Here is a 16,454-nt window from a genome sequence, read left to right as displayed (position 1 = left end):
TACTGAATATTGAATATCTCTATTTTTGAAATTTATCATAGGGCAGACTACATGTCCCTGATGGAAATTCATCATTTGCCTTGTGGTTTATCATGTGAAAATATTTTAAAACATCTGAATATTTTTCCATGGTGAGAAATATTTTTGTACATTTTAACGTTTGCCAATTAATTTCTAAGTTTTCCTATTACAATCTGGAATCAAAATTAATTAAAGTCTGGGGACTGTGTTCCCCTAGGTTATTCACTACCAAGGTCTCCAGACCCGTGATGGGAAATTAGTAAGCCTTCTATCTAGATCTTTGCTGATATACCAACCAGTATTTAATATACATAGTATCATAGAATCATAGCCACTGGTCTCATTTTCAAAATGCATGACTTGCCATCAACATCAAGTCAGTTGCATTCACTTTTCTATGCAAAATAAAGGGCTAATGCCGCATAATGAGAAGGTGTACCTGATCACAGAAATAATCCGGAAGTTATCAGCAATTCCAAGAGGCAGAGGAGATTGGAGATAAATAGAATTTAAGGTAGATATGAAACCAGGAAAAATAAGGAGTTTTGAACCTTGCCTAGTAATGGAAATTCTGTAGAGAATCTCATCATATGATGAGATCTATATGGCCTATAATCATTAAGATTAATGTCAGACTTTGGTGATTGTATTTGTCAAAGGAAAATAAAAATCTGACTGTAGGCTTCCCAGGATTGAGGTCTAGGGGAAAGCTACATAGAATTACATTTCTGTTTGACTATCTGTAGGAATTACATCAATTAAATAATGAGTCATAAATACTCACATAATCAAACAGCATAATACTAAGCAGGTACCATTTATGATGTCAAGTAAAACATTTGAGAATGAGAATTACTATTCATTTAGACTCAAAACTGATATCCAAAGATGCACCTAAACTCAGGAAACGATTTAATCTCTTGATAATTTCTTGAATTAATCCTGTTGCTTTAGAAAAGCTGTTTGATGACTGAGTTGTGATTTCATTTCCATCTGCCTTGTATGAACCCATAATAGGTATGGCCTCAAAGTATGCTAACAATAAGGGCAAACTCTGTTCCTAAAATGATATAGTAGTCATATCATTGTAAAAAGTCTTAAAAGGTCGATAAAATTCTACAGGTTAATATCACACTGTCCTCTTTATAAGTAGATTCATCTTCCATATTAGAGAAATAATGGAAATATATCCAGAGTTGACTCTCAGTAAGTACTTATTCCATTGAATTAAACTAATAAAATTGATCCACTTTTGTGAGAAAAGTTTAATAAATAATACAGAAATATTTACTAAGGGATAGTTTATTGTTCTATTTAAAATATACTGTGTGTTATTTGGTTATATTATGATCCAAGGTTTCTACTTCCTAAACACCAACCAACAATTTGTTTTCAGGTAGTTGGTTATTATTTAATACGAATTTATAAAAAGCGAAGTAAAAGTATCAAGTAAAAAATTAAACACATGTGGATGTTTTTTCTTAAAGTTTTGGCTCCAAAATTTTTAAACACTGACTTGGTCATCTTCATTAACCTCTTTGCCAGTTGTATTCTCATTGTTATAAAGTTAACCACTCATAATCTTAAAGAATATCATACCTTGGGTAATTAAAGTCAGGAGCACAGACCTAAAGCAAATTGTCAAATAGGGTTGATACAGTGATACTGATGATTTCTGAGATTTAGAATGTTTGAATGTTAGAATGTTTGCCATACCTCATACTCACTTTAAGTTGAAAGTCCTTTGATTATTATTCTAGCGAGAGAAATCAAGTATTTTTAGTAGACATATGAGTTCAACATAAAATACCAAAAGAGTTGGATGTCTCGACTCATTGAAGTAAATGGCAGGACAAGTTACGCGGCATGATATGACTGTACAGTTAAGAATTCCATGAGGTTACTCAGGAATGAGAAAACCTCAGGCTTTCAGAGTTATATAGTTCAAAACAGTTGAATAAAAAAGTGTGTAAGAATTCTAATTTGTTTCCCACTCACTTAGGAAATGTGATTTTCGCCATCAATGTGTTTTTAACCACAACAAACTCTGTGTTGCCTCAATCTTTAAATGTACATGAGTTGCTGTGTACTAAGGTAGATATGGGGCTTCCCTGGTGGCTCAGATGGTGAAGAATCCACCTGCAATGCGGGAGACCTGGGTTCGATCCCTGGATTGGGAAGATCCCCTGAAGGAGGGCATGGCAACCCACTCCAGGATTCTTGCCTGGAGAATCCCCACGGACAGAGGAGCCTGATGGACTACAGTCCATAGGATCACGAAGAATCAGACATGACTGAGCGACTAAGCACAGCACAAGGTAGATAGAACTCAAATTAAACCTTACCTAATTATCCACTTACATCGTACTCAGACATTAGCTCTGTCTTCTGCGTTGGCATGTCACCGTGTAGGAGACTTAGTTATAGCACTTGTTTCACTCTTCTGTGATTAGTAGATAGAAATGATTTCATATCTAAGCTCACAGTTCATTGAAGGTATTGAAGGTATTGACTGTATCTGAATGCATTGCTGCCCCTTCTTCAACACCTAGTACAGAATGTGTAAAATATAGTGATTACTAAGTAAATGTAGAATGAAAAATAAGTGGCTGGTAAAAGTATTTCAAGAACTATTCTGTAACTCTTCTGAAATCATATGAATATGACTTTAGCAAAATGTGTGCTTCCTGATCATTTTCAACAAGATTACCTTCATAATTTATATTGTAGCAGAGTTGTCACTAAAGGAACAATAATAGTATTTATTAACTGACATTTTGTTACAAAAATCATCAGGATAAACACATTCAGAAATGAACCATCACCATTAAACCAAAGGAGGGCATTGTTTAAATTATGAAATTCCTGCTGCATTCATAGAGAACAGGATTTCCAGCTATTTTGATGTCTATGCTATATTACTGCACTTCTAAGAGAAAACAGCAAAGAATATGAAATTTCCCCATATACAGCAACTGTCTTATTCAGGAGCAGGAAATCCACTTTTCCGTAAGATGACATGTAAGGAACGAGCTTTAGTTCTCATCGTCAATGCCAATCCAGTGAGGGATTTGTCATATATTCTACATGAAAATGTTACTACTAACTCCATGGGGTTTGTTCAACTTTCTGGTTAAATATTCATTGACTATATATTCTTCTATAGCTACTGTGCTGATTTTATTGAGATAGAGTAGATAAGTAAAACATAATCCTAGCACTTAAAACCTCAACATTTATGTTGGAGAAATATGTATACATGGAAAACTATAATAAACATATACAATAATAACTCATCTAAGCTTCATGACTACACTCTTGATGTTATTTGATTAACTTCCTTATTTTAAAGATCAGGAAAGTGAGGCACAGATAGTAAATGATGCAGCTAGGCTTGAATTTGGGTATCCTAGCCCTTGATACCCTGAGGTGTCTCAGTGGTAAGTATCCATCTGCCAGGGCAGGAGACGCAGGAAACGTGGGTTCGATCCCTGGGTCAGGAAGATCACTTGGAGGAGGATATGGCAAGCCATCCAGTATTTGTTCCTGAAAAATCCCATGGACAGAGGAGCCTGGAGGGCTACAGTCCTTTGCAGTCACAAAGAGTCAGAAGACTGAGTGACTGAACACGTATGCAGCCTCTGACATATGCTCTTAGACTCCAAGCTACACTGCCTCTTAGTTATGATGATAAATAATTATATGTCTGATGTTATTAGGGACCGTAGGAATGTGGATAGGAAAATTTCTTCTTCATCAGCTTTCAGTATACTGATAATTCTGAGCAGAAATAAAAGCAAAGGAATTCAGCTGTGTGAATACATAAGTCCTGTGGAGAAACCATGAGTCAAAAAATATGTTTGACTGGAATTTGGGTTATCTGTTTTAAATTAATGGAATCTAAGATTTATAAGCTTTCTTGGACCCAAGTCATGGAAAATCTAAAATTCTAGACTGAAAATATAAGCTTTATTTGGTCAGAAATAAGGAATATTGATGGCCTCCTGGCAGATAATTATGTAAGTTTAGGAATTGCTATTACTCCATCTATGATGGTATACATACCTACTCAGTTGCTCAGTCAAGTCCAACTCTTTCTGACCCCATAGACCCTGCTGGCTCCTCTGTCCATGGGATTTCTCAAGCAAGATTACTGGAATGGGTTGCTATTTCCTATTCCCGGGAATCATTCCAATCCAGGGATTGGACCCGTGTCTCTTGCATCTCCTGCGTTGGCAGGCAGATTCTTTACCACTGTGCCACTTGGGAAGCCTGTTTATGATGGCACTTACTATAAAAAGTAAATCAATGGGATATTTCATTAAAATTTGAAAAGCAATTGATTTGTGATTTTCAAAACTAAATTGAGTGAATTAAGTTGATATTTCTTTTGCCCAAATCTATAAGAGTTAATAATCAGGGTCCATGACTATCAGAAATAATATATACATTTTGAGGTTCAAATTTGTAGAAAGTAGATCCATTGCTATGATAAGTTTCTCCAAGAAAAAGCAAAGAGAGAGGAAAAAATAAAGAATAGAAAGAGGAAAACAAGATGAATTTAAGCGAGGTGAAGAGGAACTAAATTTGATCATTTTTTATAATATCTTTATTTAACACACTTTTAGGCAATTGCTCAACAAAATGTAGTTAAATACTTCTGATGAGTTAATAGCACATATTGTGAAAGTCCAAATGGGAGGAAAGATATAAAATTTTAGATCCACATATTGATATAAGACATGTACTGAGTGTTCATTGATTCTAATGCATTTGATTTGTTCCCCAGCCCTGTTATATTTCTTTTAGAGGCATGGTGGGTGGGAATGCGTCATCAGTAACTGATTTCATCCTTGTGGGACTCTTTCCTGAGTTTCAGCATTCCATTGTTCTCAACTTCGTGGTCATTTTCATCTACATCCTTGCTTTCCTGGGAAACTTACTTCTCATTGTCTTGATTTGGGGGGACTCTCGGCTCCATACACCCATGTACATTCTCCTCAGTCAACTCTCCCTCATTGACTTGACGTTAACCTCCACCATTGTTCCGAAGACAGCCTCTAACTTTTTCACAGGGAAAAGGACCATATCATGGATTGGCTGTGGAACACAGAGTTTCTTCTTCCTGATGTTGGGAATGTCAGAATGCCTCATCTTGACTCTCATGGCTTATGACCGCTACGTGGCTGTCTGCATCCCGCTGCGTTATCTCACCATCATGAGCCCCAGGTTCTGTCTGCACATGGTTGCTGGATGTTGGATTGGAGGCTCCATAGGTTCATTTATCCATACAGTCTACCCTATGCATTTTCCCATCTGTGGGTCAAGGGAGATCCACCATTTCTTCTGTGAGGTCCCAGTCCTCATTAAGCTTTCCTGTGAAGACACTTCAGTGTATCAGTTAGTGGTGGTGGTCACAAGCATTGTACTGCTTGTTGTGCCTTTCAGTCTCATCATAGCTTCCTATACACTCATCTTCCTCACTGTCCTGTGTATGAACTCTGTCAAGGGCAGGAAAAAAGCCCTGGCCACCTGCTCTTCCCACCTAACTGTGGTAAGTCTCTTCTTCGGCCCAAACATATTCATCTACATGACTTTCGCTTCCTCACATAGTCCAGAGCAGGACCAGGCTCTCTCTCTTTTCAGCAACATCCTCACTCCCATGCTGAACCCCCTTATCTACAGCCTGAGGAATAAGGAGGTGGTGGCAGCTCTCATGAAGTTGGTGGGGAGATGTGGGGTATCTTAGTAGATAAGGAATACTTCTCAGCTGTGAAAAGAACATGCTTGTGACCATGGACTAAACTACAGTTCAGAATTTAAATCCCAAGGTGTTGCATGGTTCAGGAAACCAGGGTGATTGCGACCCTACGTAAATAAAACTTTTCATGTGTGATTTCCAGGTTTCTAATGGAGGTCCTTAATTTTTCACTGGGGCATTATCATGTAAGGAGAAATTTAAGAAAATTAGTTTACCTGTTAAGTTAAATATTATTTGAAATCTTTGAAGTTATTAGAAAATTTTTCTAATAAAATATAAATTCACTATGGACCTCAAGATGAACTAAAATTCCATGAGTTGGCTTACTATTAAAATTAGCAGATAAGTTGAAATACAATCAATAAAAATTATTTTAAATGAACCAGGTTTAGGTGCATTCCAAAGTTTAATATTAAAATAAACTGGTATCTTTCATAATACAAGATGCTAAGGAAAGTGGCATTTTAAACTACGAGATGATGAGATAAAGTCATTTACATATGTTAGGTGTTATAAGGTCATACCCTACTGTATAAATATCTTATTGCATAGTTGACTCATAATTAGTTATTAAAATCACATTAAATAAATGGATACAAATTCCATACTGTAATTTAAAGGGAAGAATAATACCTATAAGTAATGTACTGAACAATTGGGGAAATTATGAGATGTTGCCCTTCTGCTGTTTTCTCCCCAACATTTTTCCCTTCCCTTGAATGAAACCTCAGGAACTCTGCAGAGTTGATTTGCTTCCCCTTAGACAGTGAGAATTCCTTGTTCATTTGAAGCTACTCACTTTAGTAAATTTCCTTGAGATATGTTTCTATATCTCAAGAAAACAGCTTCTAGAACTAACACCCAAAAAAGATGTCCTTTTCTTCATAGGGGATTGGAATGCAAAAGTAAAAAGTCAAGAGATACTTGGAGTAACAGGCAAGTTTGGCTTTAGTGTACAAAATGAAGCAGGGCAAAGACTAACAAAGATTTTCCAAGAGAACACACTGGTCATAGCAAACATCCTCTTCCAACAACACAAAAGACAACTATACGCATGGACATCACCAGATGATCAATACCAAAATCAGATTGATTATATTCTTTGTGACTGAAGATGGAGAGGCTCTATACAGTCAGGAAAAACAAGACCTGGAGCTGACTGGGGCTCTCATCATGAACACCATATTGCAAAATTCAGACTTAAATTAAAGAAAATAGGGAAAACCACTAGGCCATTCAGATATGACCTAAATCAAATCCCTTATGATTATGCTGTGGAAGTGACAAATACATTCAAGGGATTAGATCTGATAGACAGGGTGCCTGAAGAACTATGGGTGGAGGTTTGTGACATTGTAGAGGAGGCAGTGATCAAGACCACCCCCAAGGAAAGGAAACACAAAAGGCAAAGTGGTTGTCTGAGGAGGGCTTCCAAACAGCTGGGAAAAGACAAGAAGCTAATGCAAAGGAGAAGAGGAAAGATATACCCATCTTTGGAATGAAACCATTCTAGGGAATATCACCAGCCTGATTATCTTTTCATTCTTAAAATGGAGAATAAAATTAAATAGAATGTCATATTTCATATTCACTAACATGTTTTCACTATAAAGATAACAAACTTTTTCTTTTAGTATTCAGATATTTAATATTTTAGGCTTTGTGATCTATAGTGTCTCTGCCATAACTAATCAACTCTGAAAGTATAGAAGCAACTGTAGCTAATATGGAAATTAATAAGAATGAACATATTCTAGTAAACCTTCCTGATGGACACTGAAATGTGAATTTCACACAATTTTCTGAGCCCCTGGGCCATACAAATATATGCAGCAGGGCAGTTTTGGTGGTAGTTCGCTGGCTCTAAATACAGATGATATAAAGAGGAATTAGTGTTATCTTTGTCCTCAAACAGCTGTATTATAACATGAAAGTGTAAGCACACATGCAAAGGAGAAATTCAATATACCAAGGCAGAAATTTTGATAAAAAACCCAGAGTAGTGTATGGTATGTTTGTTCATACCACTTGTACAAATTAAACATTTATTAATTTATACATTTATATGAAGGAGATCCAACCAGTCCATTCTGAAGGAAATCAGCCCTGGAATTTCTTTGGAGGGAATGATGCTGAAACTCCAGTACTTTGGCCACCTCATGCAAAGAGCTGACTCATTGGAAAAGACTCTGACGCTGGGAGGGATTGGGGTCAGGAGGAGAAGGGGACGACAGAGGATGAGATGGCTGGATGGCATCACTGACTTGATGGACGTGAGTCTGAGTGAACTCCAGGAGTTTATGATGGACAGGGAGGCCTGGCGTGCTGCGATTCATGGGGTCGCAAAGAGTCGGACACGACTGAGCGACTGAACTGAACTGATGCAAAGAGTTGATATTGCCAAAATACTACATATTAATTTATAATTGCTTTTTCATTGATGAAACATAAAATTATGCAATTATTTCCAACCCTTTTTTTAACTAAGGTACCTTACTTTTCCAACTTTTTCTGAATATATTTGCCTGATTTTTTATTTCCTTTGACAATTCTAGTTGTTTTTAAAGAACTGAAGTGCATATTTTAAAACAATCTGGTTTTCATGATAATTATTTTGCAAATTATTTTTGAGTCTTTGTGGGCAAATATTCAGTCATAGTCAGTCAGATTGCTTTTAGAGACAGGAAACATTAAGTCTTTAGATACTATGTTTCCCTCTAGATATGCAAAAGATACCCTCAAAACCAGGTAATAATTAACCAAGACAGACTTCACATTGACTTTCTGAGAAACTTTACAAGGACTCCATTAATTTTGTTCATTCAAATAGGTTATATAAAACACAGCCTAGTGAGGCAGCTTTACTATGCCCATGTTCACAGACAACATTACTAAAACTCAGAAATTTAAGTTACTTGAACAAAATTTACAGTTAAAAAATTGGAGGGATGACCATTAATTTAGGTCCTTCTGATCTCAGTTGATTTTATTTACCATATGTTAGTATGTTAAAATGAAGCTATATTATCAAACTGCTATATAATTAACTTCTTTATAAGTCATACTGGCTAAAAGAATCATATAAAAGTTGGGGGAAGTTTCTTGGGGGGTGAGGTAAATGTAGAAATACTGAATATTGAATATCCTATTTTTGAAATTTATCATAGGGCAGACTACATGTCCCTGATGGAAATTCATCATTTGCCTTGTGGTTTATCATGTGAAAATATTTTAAAATATCTGAATATTTTTCCATGGTGAGAAATATTTTTGTACATTTTAATGTTTGCCAATTAATTTCTAAGTTTTCCTATTACAATCTGGAATCAAAATTAATTAAAGTCTGGGGACTGTGTTCCCCTAGGTTATTCACTACCAAGGTCTCCAGACCCTTGATGGGAAATTAGTAAGCCTTCTATCTAGATCTTTGCTGATATACCAACCAGTATTTAATATACATAGTATCATAGAATCATAGCCACTGGTCTCATTTTCAAATGCATGACTTGCCATCAACATCAAGTCAGTTGCATTCACTTTTCTATGCAAAATAAAGGGCTAATGCCGCATAATGAGAAGGTGTACCTGATCACAGAAATAATCCGAAAGTTATCAGCAATTCCAAGAGGCAGAGGAGATTGGAGATAAATAGAATTTAAGGTAGATATGAAACCAGGAAAAATAAGGAGTTTTGAAACTTGCCTAGTAATGGAAATTCTGTAGAGAATCTATATGATTATCATTAAGTCCTCAAATGTCAGACTTTGGTGATTGTATTTGTCAAAGGAAAATAAAAATCTGACTGTATATACTAACGCATATATATGGAATTTAGAAAGATGGTAACAATAACCTGGTGTACGAGACAGCAAAAGAGACACTGATGTATAGAACAATCTTATGCACTCTGTGGGAGAGGGGAGGGAAGATTTGGGAGAGTGACATTGAAACATGTAGAATATCATGTAAGAAACGAGTTGCCAGTCCAGGTTCGATGAGCGATACTGGATGCTTGGGGCTGGTGCACTGGGACGACCCAGAGGGATGGTGTGGGGAGGGAGGAGGGAAGAGGGTTCAGGATGGGGAACACATGTATGCCTGTGGCGGATTCATTTTTGATATTTGGCAAAACTAATACAATTATGTAAAGTTTAAAAATAAAATAAAATTAAAAAAAAAAAAATCTGACTGTAGGCTTCCCAGGATTGAGGTCTAGGGGAAAGCTACATAGAATTATATTTCTGTTTGACTATCTGTAGGAATTACATCAATTAAATAATGAGTCATAAATACTCATATAATCAAACACAGCATAATACTAAGTAGGTACCATTTATGATGTCAAGTAAAACATTTGAGAATGAGAATTGCTATTCATTTAGACTCAAAACTGATATCCAAAGATACACCTAAACTCAGGAAACGATTTAATCTCTTGATAATTTCTTGAATCAATCCTGCTGCTTTAGAAAAGCTGTTTGATGACTGAGTTGTGATTTCATTTCCATCTGCCTTGTATGAACCCATAATAGGTATGGCCTCAAAGTATGCTAACAATAAGGGCAAACTCTGTTCCTAAAATGATATAGTAGTCATATCATTGTAAAAAGTCTTAAAAGGTCAATAAAATTCTTCAGGTTAATATCACACTGTCCTCTTTATAAGTAGATATATCTTCCATATTAGAGAACTAATGGAAGTATATTCAGAGTTGATCTCTGTAAGTAATCATTCCATTGAATTAAGGTAATAAAATTGATTCACTTTTGTGAGAAAAATTTAATAAATAATACAGAAATATTTACTAAGGGATAGTTGATTGTTCTATTTAAAAAATACTGTGTGTTATTTGGTTATGCTATGATCCAAGGTTTCTACTTCCTAAACACCAGCCAACAATTTGTTTTCAGGTAGTTGGTTATTATTTAATAAGTATTTATAAAAAGCTAAGTAAAAGTATCAAGTAAAAAATTAAACACATATAGATGCTTTTTCTTAAAGTTTTGGCTCCAAAATTTTTAAACACTGACTTGGTCATCTTCATTAACCTCTTTGCCAGTTGTATGCTCATTGTTATAAAGTTAACCACTCATAATCTTAAAGAATATCATACCTTGGGTAATTCAAGAACTATTCTGTAACTCTTCTGAAATCATATGAATATGACTTTAGCAAAATGTGTGCTTCCTGATCATTTTTAACAAGATTACCTTCATAATTTATATTTTAGCAGAGTTGTCACTAAAGGAACAATAATAGTATTTATTAACTGACATTTTGTTACAAAAATCATCAGGATAAACACATTCAGAAATGAACCATCACCATTAAACCAAAGGAGGGTATTGTTTAAATTATGAAATTCCTGCTGCATTCATAGAGAACAGGATTTCCAGCTATTTTGATGTCTATGCTATATTACTGCACTTCTGAGAGAAAACAACACAGAATATGAAATTTCCCCATATACAGCAACTGTCTTATTCAGGAGCAGGAAATCCACTTTTCCATAAGATGACACGGAGGGAAAGAGCTTTGTCTCTCATCATCAATGCCAATCCAGTGAGAGATTTGTCATATATTCTACATGGAAATGTGGACTGCTGAATTCCATGGGGTTTGTTCAACCTTCTGGTTAAATATTCATTGACTATATACTCTTCTATAGCTATTGTGCTGATTTTATTGAGATATAGATTTGTAAAACATAATCCTAGCACTTAAAACCTTAACTTTTATGTGAGGAGAAATATGTATACGTGGAAAACTATAATAAACATATATAATAATAATAACTCATCTAACCCTGACTACCCTCTTGGAGTCATTTGATTAACTTCCTTATTTTAAAGATGAGGAAAGTGAGACATAGATAGTAAATGATGCAGCTAGGCTTGAATTTGGGTATCCTAGCCCCTGATACTCTGAGGTGTCCCAGTGGTAAAGTATCTGTCTGCCAGGGCAGAGATGCAGGAGACATGGGTTCAGTCCCTTGGAGGGAAGATCCCTTGGAGGAGGACATGGCAAGCCACTCCAGTCTTCGTTCCTGAAAAATCCAATGGACAGAGGAACCTGGAGGGCTACAGTCCATTGAGGTCACAAAGAGTCAGACACAACTGAGTAACTGAGCACACATGCAGCCCCTGATATATGCCCTTAGACACCAATCTACACTGTCTCTTAGCTCTGGTGATAAATAATTATATGTGTGATATGATAAGGGACTGTAGAAATGTGGATAGGAAAATTTCTTCTTCTTCAGCTTTAAGTATACTGATAATTCTGAGCAGAAATAAAAGCAAAGTTTCAGCTGTGTGGAGAAACCATGAGAATGTACATTTGACTGGAATTTGGGTTATCTGCTTTAAAATTAATGGAATCTAAGGTTTAAAAAGTATCTTGGACCAAGTAAAGGAAAATCTAAAATTCTAGACTGAAAATATAAGCTTTATTTGGTAAAAAAAAAAAAAAAAAAAGAGAATATTGATGGCCTCCTGACAGATAATTATGTAAGCTTAGGAATTGCTATTACTCCATCTATGATGGTATATATACCTACTTGTTGCTCAGTCAAGTCCAACTCTTTGTGACCCCATAGACCCTGCTGGCTCCTCTGTACATGGGATTTCCCAAGCAAGATTACTGGAATGGGTTGCCATTTCCTATTCCTGGGAATCATCCCAATCCAGGTATTGAACCCATGTCTTTTGCATCTCCTGCATTGGCAGGCAGATTCTTTACCACCTGTGCCACTTGGGAAGCCTGTTTATGATGGCACTTAGCCATAAGGAGTAAATCAATGGGATATTTCATTAAAAATTTGAAAAGCAATTGATTTATGATTTTCAAAACTAATTGAGTGAATTAAGTTGATATTTCTTTTGCCCAAATCTACAAGAGTTAATAATCAGGGTCCATGACTATCAGAAATAATATATACATTTTGAGGTTCAAATTTGCAGAAAGTAGATGCATTGTTACGATAAGATTCTCCAAGTGAAAACAAAAAGAGAGAAAAAAGAAAGAGGAAAACAAGATGAATCCAAGTGAGGCAAAGAGGGACTAAAGTTAATCATTTAATATTCTTTATTTAACACGCTTTTAGGCAATTGCTCAATAATATGTAGTTAAATATTTCTGATGAGTTGATGGCACATATTGTGAGAGTCCAATATTGGGAAGAAAGATATAAAATTTTAGATCCACATATTGATATAAGACATGTACTGAGTGTTCATTGTTCTAATCCATTTGATTTGTTCCCCAGCCCTGTTATATTTCTTTTAGAGGCATGGTGGGTGGGAATGCGTCATCAGTAACTGATTTCATCCTTGTGGGACTCTTTCCTGAGTTTCAGCATTCCATTGTTCTCAACTTCGTGGTCATTTTCATCTACATCCTTGCTTTCCTGGGAAACTTACTTCTCATTGTCTTGATTTGGGGGGACTCTCGGCTCCATACACCCATGTACATTCTCCTCAGTCAACTCTCCCTCATTGACTTGACATTAACTTCTACCATTGTTCCGAAGACAGCCTCTAACTTTTTCACAGGGAAAAGGACCATATCATGGATTGGCTGTGGAACACAGAGTTTCTTCTTCCTGATGTTGGGAATGTCAGAATGCCTCATCTTGACTCTCATGGCTTATGACCGCTACGTGGCTGTCTGCATCCCGCTGCGTTATCCCACCATCATGAGCCCCAGGTTCTGTCTGCACATGGTTGCTGGATGTTGGATTGGAGGCTCCATAGGTTCATTTATCCATACAGTCTACCCTATGCATTTTCCCATCTGTGGGTCAAGGGAGATCCACCATTTCTTCTGTGAGGTCCCAGTCCTCATTAAGCTTTCCTGTGAAGACACTTCAGTGTATCAGTTAGTGGTGGTGGTCACAAGCATTGTACTGCTTGTTATGCCTTTCAGTCTCATCATAGCTTCCTATACACTCATCTTCCTCACTGTCCTGCGTATGAACTCTGTCAAGGGCAGGAAAAAAGCCCTGGCCACCTGCTCTTCCCACCTGACTGTGGTAAGTCTCTTCTTCGGCCCAAACATATTCATCTACATGACTTTCACTTCCTCACATAGTCCAGAGCAGGACCAGGCTCTCTCTCTTTTCAGCAACATCCTCACTCCCATGCTGAACCCCCTTATCTACAGCCTGAGGAATAAGGAGGTGGTGGCAGCTCTCATGAAGTTGGTGGGGAGATGTGGGGTATCTTAGTAGATAAGGAATACTTCTCAGTTGTGGAAAGAACATGCTTGTGACCATGGACTAAACTACAATTCAGAGTTTAAATCCCAAGGTGTTGCGTGGTTCAGGAAACCAGGGTGATTGCGACCCTACGTAAATAAAACTTTTCATGTTTGATTTCCAGGTTTCTAATGGAGGTCCTTAATTTTTCACTGGGGCATTATCATGTAAGGAGAAATTTAAGAAAATTAGTTTACATGTTAAATTAAATATTATTTGAAATCTATGAAGTTATTAGAAATTTTCTCTAATAAAATATAAATTCACTATGGGCCTCAAGATGAACTAAAATTCCATGAGTTGGCTTACTATTAAAATTAGCAAGAAAAGTTAAAATACAATAAATAAAAATTATTTTAAATGAACCAGGTTTAGATGAATTCCAAAGTTTAATATTAAAATAAATTGGTATCTTTTATAATACAAGATGCTAGGAAAGGTGCATTTTAAACTATGAGATAATGAGATAAAGTCATTTAAATATGTATTAGGTGTTATAAGCTCATACCCTACTGTGAAAGTGAAAGTGAGATCACTCAGTCGTGTCCGACTCTTTGTGACCCCATGGACTGTAGCCTACCAGGCTCCTCAGTCCATGGAATTTTCCAGGCAACAGTACTGGAGTGGGTTGCCATTTCCTTCTCCAAGGGATCTTCCTGGTGAAGGAAGGATCAAACCTGGGTCTCCCGCATTGCAGACAGATGCCTTACCATCTGAGCCACCAGGGAAGACCCTTATTGCATAGTTGACTCATAATTAGTTACTAAAATCACCATAACTAAATGAATACAAATTCCATGCTGTAATTTAAAAAAGAATAACACCTATATGTAGTATACTGAACAATTGGGGAAATTATGAGATGCTGCCCTTCTGCTGTTCTCTCCCTAACATTTTTCCCTTCTCTTGAATGAAACCTCAGGAACTCTCCAGAGTTGATTTGCTTCCCCTTAGACAGTGAGCAGTCGGACACGACTGAGCGACTTCACTTTCACTTTTCACTTTCACACATTGGAGAAGGAAATGGCAACCACTCCAGTGTTCTTGCCTGGAGAATCCCAGGGAAGGGGGAGCCTGGTGGGCTGCCGTCTATGGAGTCACACAGAGTCAGACACGACTGAAGTGACTTAGCAGCAGTAGCAGCAGCAGCAGACAGAATTCCTTGTTCATTTTAAGCTACAAGAGTAGCCTAAATTTAATAACTTTAGTAAATTTTCTTGAGATATGTATCTATATTTCAAGAAAATACCTTCTAGAACTAACACCCAAAAAAATGTCCTTTTCTTCATAGGGGACTAGAATGCAAAAGCAAAAAGTCAAGAGATACTTGGAGTAACAGGCAAGTTTGGCCTTAGGTACAAAATGAAGCAGGGCAAAGAGTAACAAAGATTTTCCAACAGAACACACTGGTCATAGCAAACATCCTCTTCCAACAACACAAAAGACAACTATACACATGGACATCACCAGATGGTTAATACCAAAATCTGATTGATTATATTCTTTGTGACTGAAGAAGGAGGAGTTCTATACAGTCAGGAAAAACAAGACCTGGAGCTGACTGTGGCCCTTATCATGAATTCTGTATTGCAAAATTTAAACTTAAATTGAAGTAAGGAAAACCACTAGGCCATTCAGATATGACCTAAATCAAATTCCTTATGATTATGCTGTGGAAGTGACAAATACATTCAAGGGATTAGATCTGATAGACAGGGTGCCTGAAGAACTATGGGTGGAGGTTTGTGACATTGTAGAGGAGGCAGTGATCAAGACCACCCCTAAGAAAAAGAAATGCAAAAGGCAAAATGGTTGTCTGAGGAGGACTTACAAACAGCTGAAAAAAGAAAAGAAGCTAAAGGCAAAGGAGAAAGGGAAAGATATACCCATCTGAATGCAGAGTTCCAAAGAATAACAAGGAAAGATAGGAAAGTCTTCTTAAGTGAACAAGACAAAGAAATAGAGGAAAATAATAGAATGGGAAAGACTAGAGATATCTTCAAGAAAATCAGAGATACCAATGGAACATTTCATACAATGATGGGCACAATAGTGGACAGAAACAATATGGACTTAACAGAAGCAGGAGATATTAAGAAGATGTGACCAGAATACACAGAACAGTACAAAAAAGCTCTTAATGACCATGATGGTGTGATCATTCACCTAGAGCCAGACATCCTGGAGTATGAAGGCAAGTGGGCCATAGGGAAGTATTACTATGAACAAAGCTATTGGATGTGATGAAATTTCAGCTGAGCTATTTTAAATCCTAAAAGATGATGCTGTTAAAGTGCTGCACTCATTATGCCAGCAAATTTGGAAAACTCAGCAGCTGCCACAGGACTGGAAAAGGTCAGTTTTCATTCCCCTCCCAGAGAAAAGCAATGACAAAGAATGTTCAAACTGCTGCAC

The 16,454-nt window shown here is 36.7% G+C and overlaps 2 protein-coding genes across 2 annotated transcripts; both read left to right on the top strand.

The window, feature by feature from the left end:
* The first annotated feature begins 4,677 nt into the window (after positions 1-4,677).
* Positions 4,678-5,805, top strand: LOC113895470 (olfactory receptor 2L8-like). Its single transcript, XM_027546728.1, has one exon. It carries the CDS (start codon positions 4,835-4,837, stop codon positions 5,768-5,770), a length of 936 nt encoding a protein of 311 aa, XP_027402529.1. The 5' UTR covers positions 4,678-4,834; the 3' UTR covers positions 5,771-5,805.
* A 7,026-nt stretch (positions 5,806-12,831) lies between these two features.
* Positions 12,832-14,613, top strand: LOC113895469 (olfactory receptor 2L3-like). The gene has a single exon (XM_027546727.1). It carries the CDS (start codon positions 13,074-13,076, stop codon positions 14,007-14,009), a length of 936 nt encoding a protein of 311 aa, XP_027402528.1. The 5' UTR covers positions 12,832-13,073; the 3' UTR covers positions 14,010-14,613.
* The last annotated feature ends 1,841 nt before the right edge of the window (positions 14,614-16,454 follow it).

This window comes from Bos indicus x Bos taurus, chromosome 7 (genome assembly GCF_003369695.1).
Source record: "Bos indicus x Bos taurus breed Angus x Brahman F1 hybrid chromosome 7, Bos_hybrid_MaternalHap_v2.0, whole genome shotgun sequence".
NCBI lineage: Eukaryota > Metazoa > Chordata > Mammalia > Artiodactyla > Bovidae > Bos > Bos indicus x Bos taurus.
Note: the sequence above shows the minus strand (reverse complement) of the source record. Positions and strands in the feature narration are given on the sequence as shown.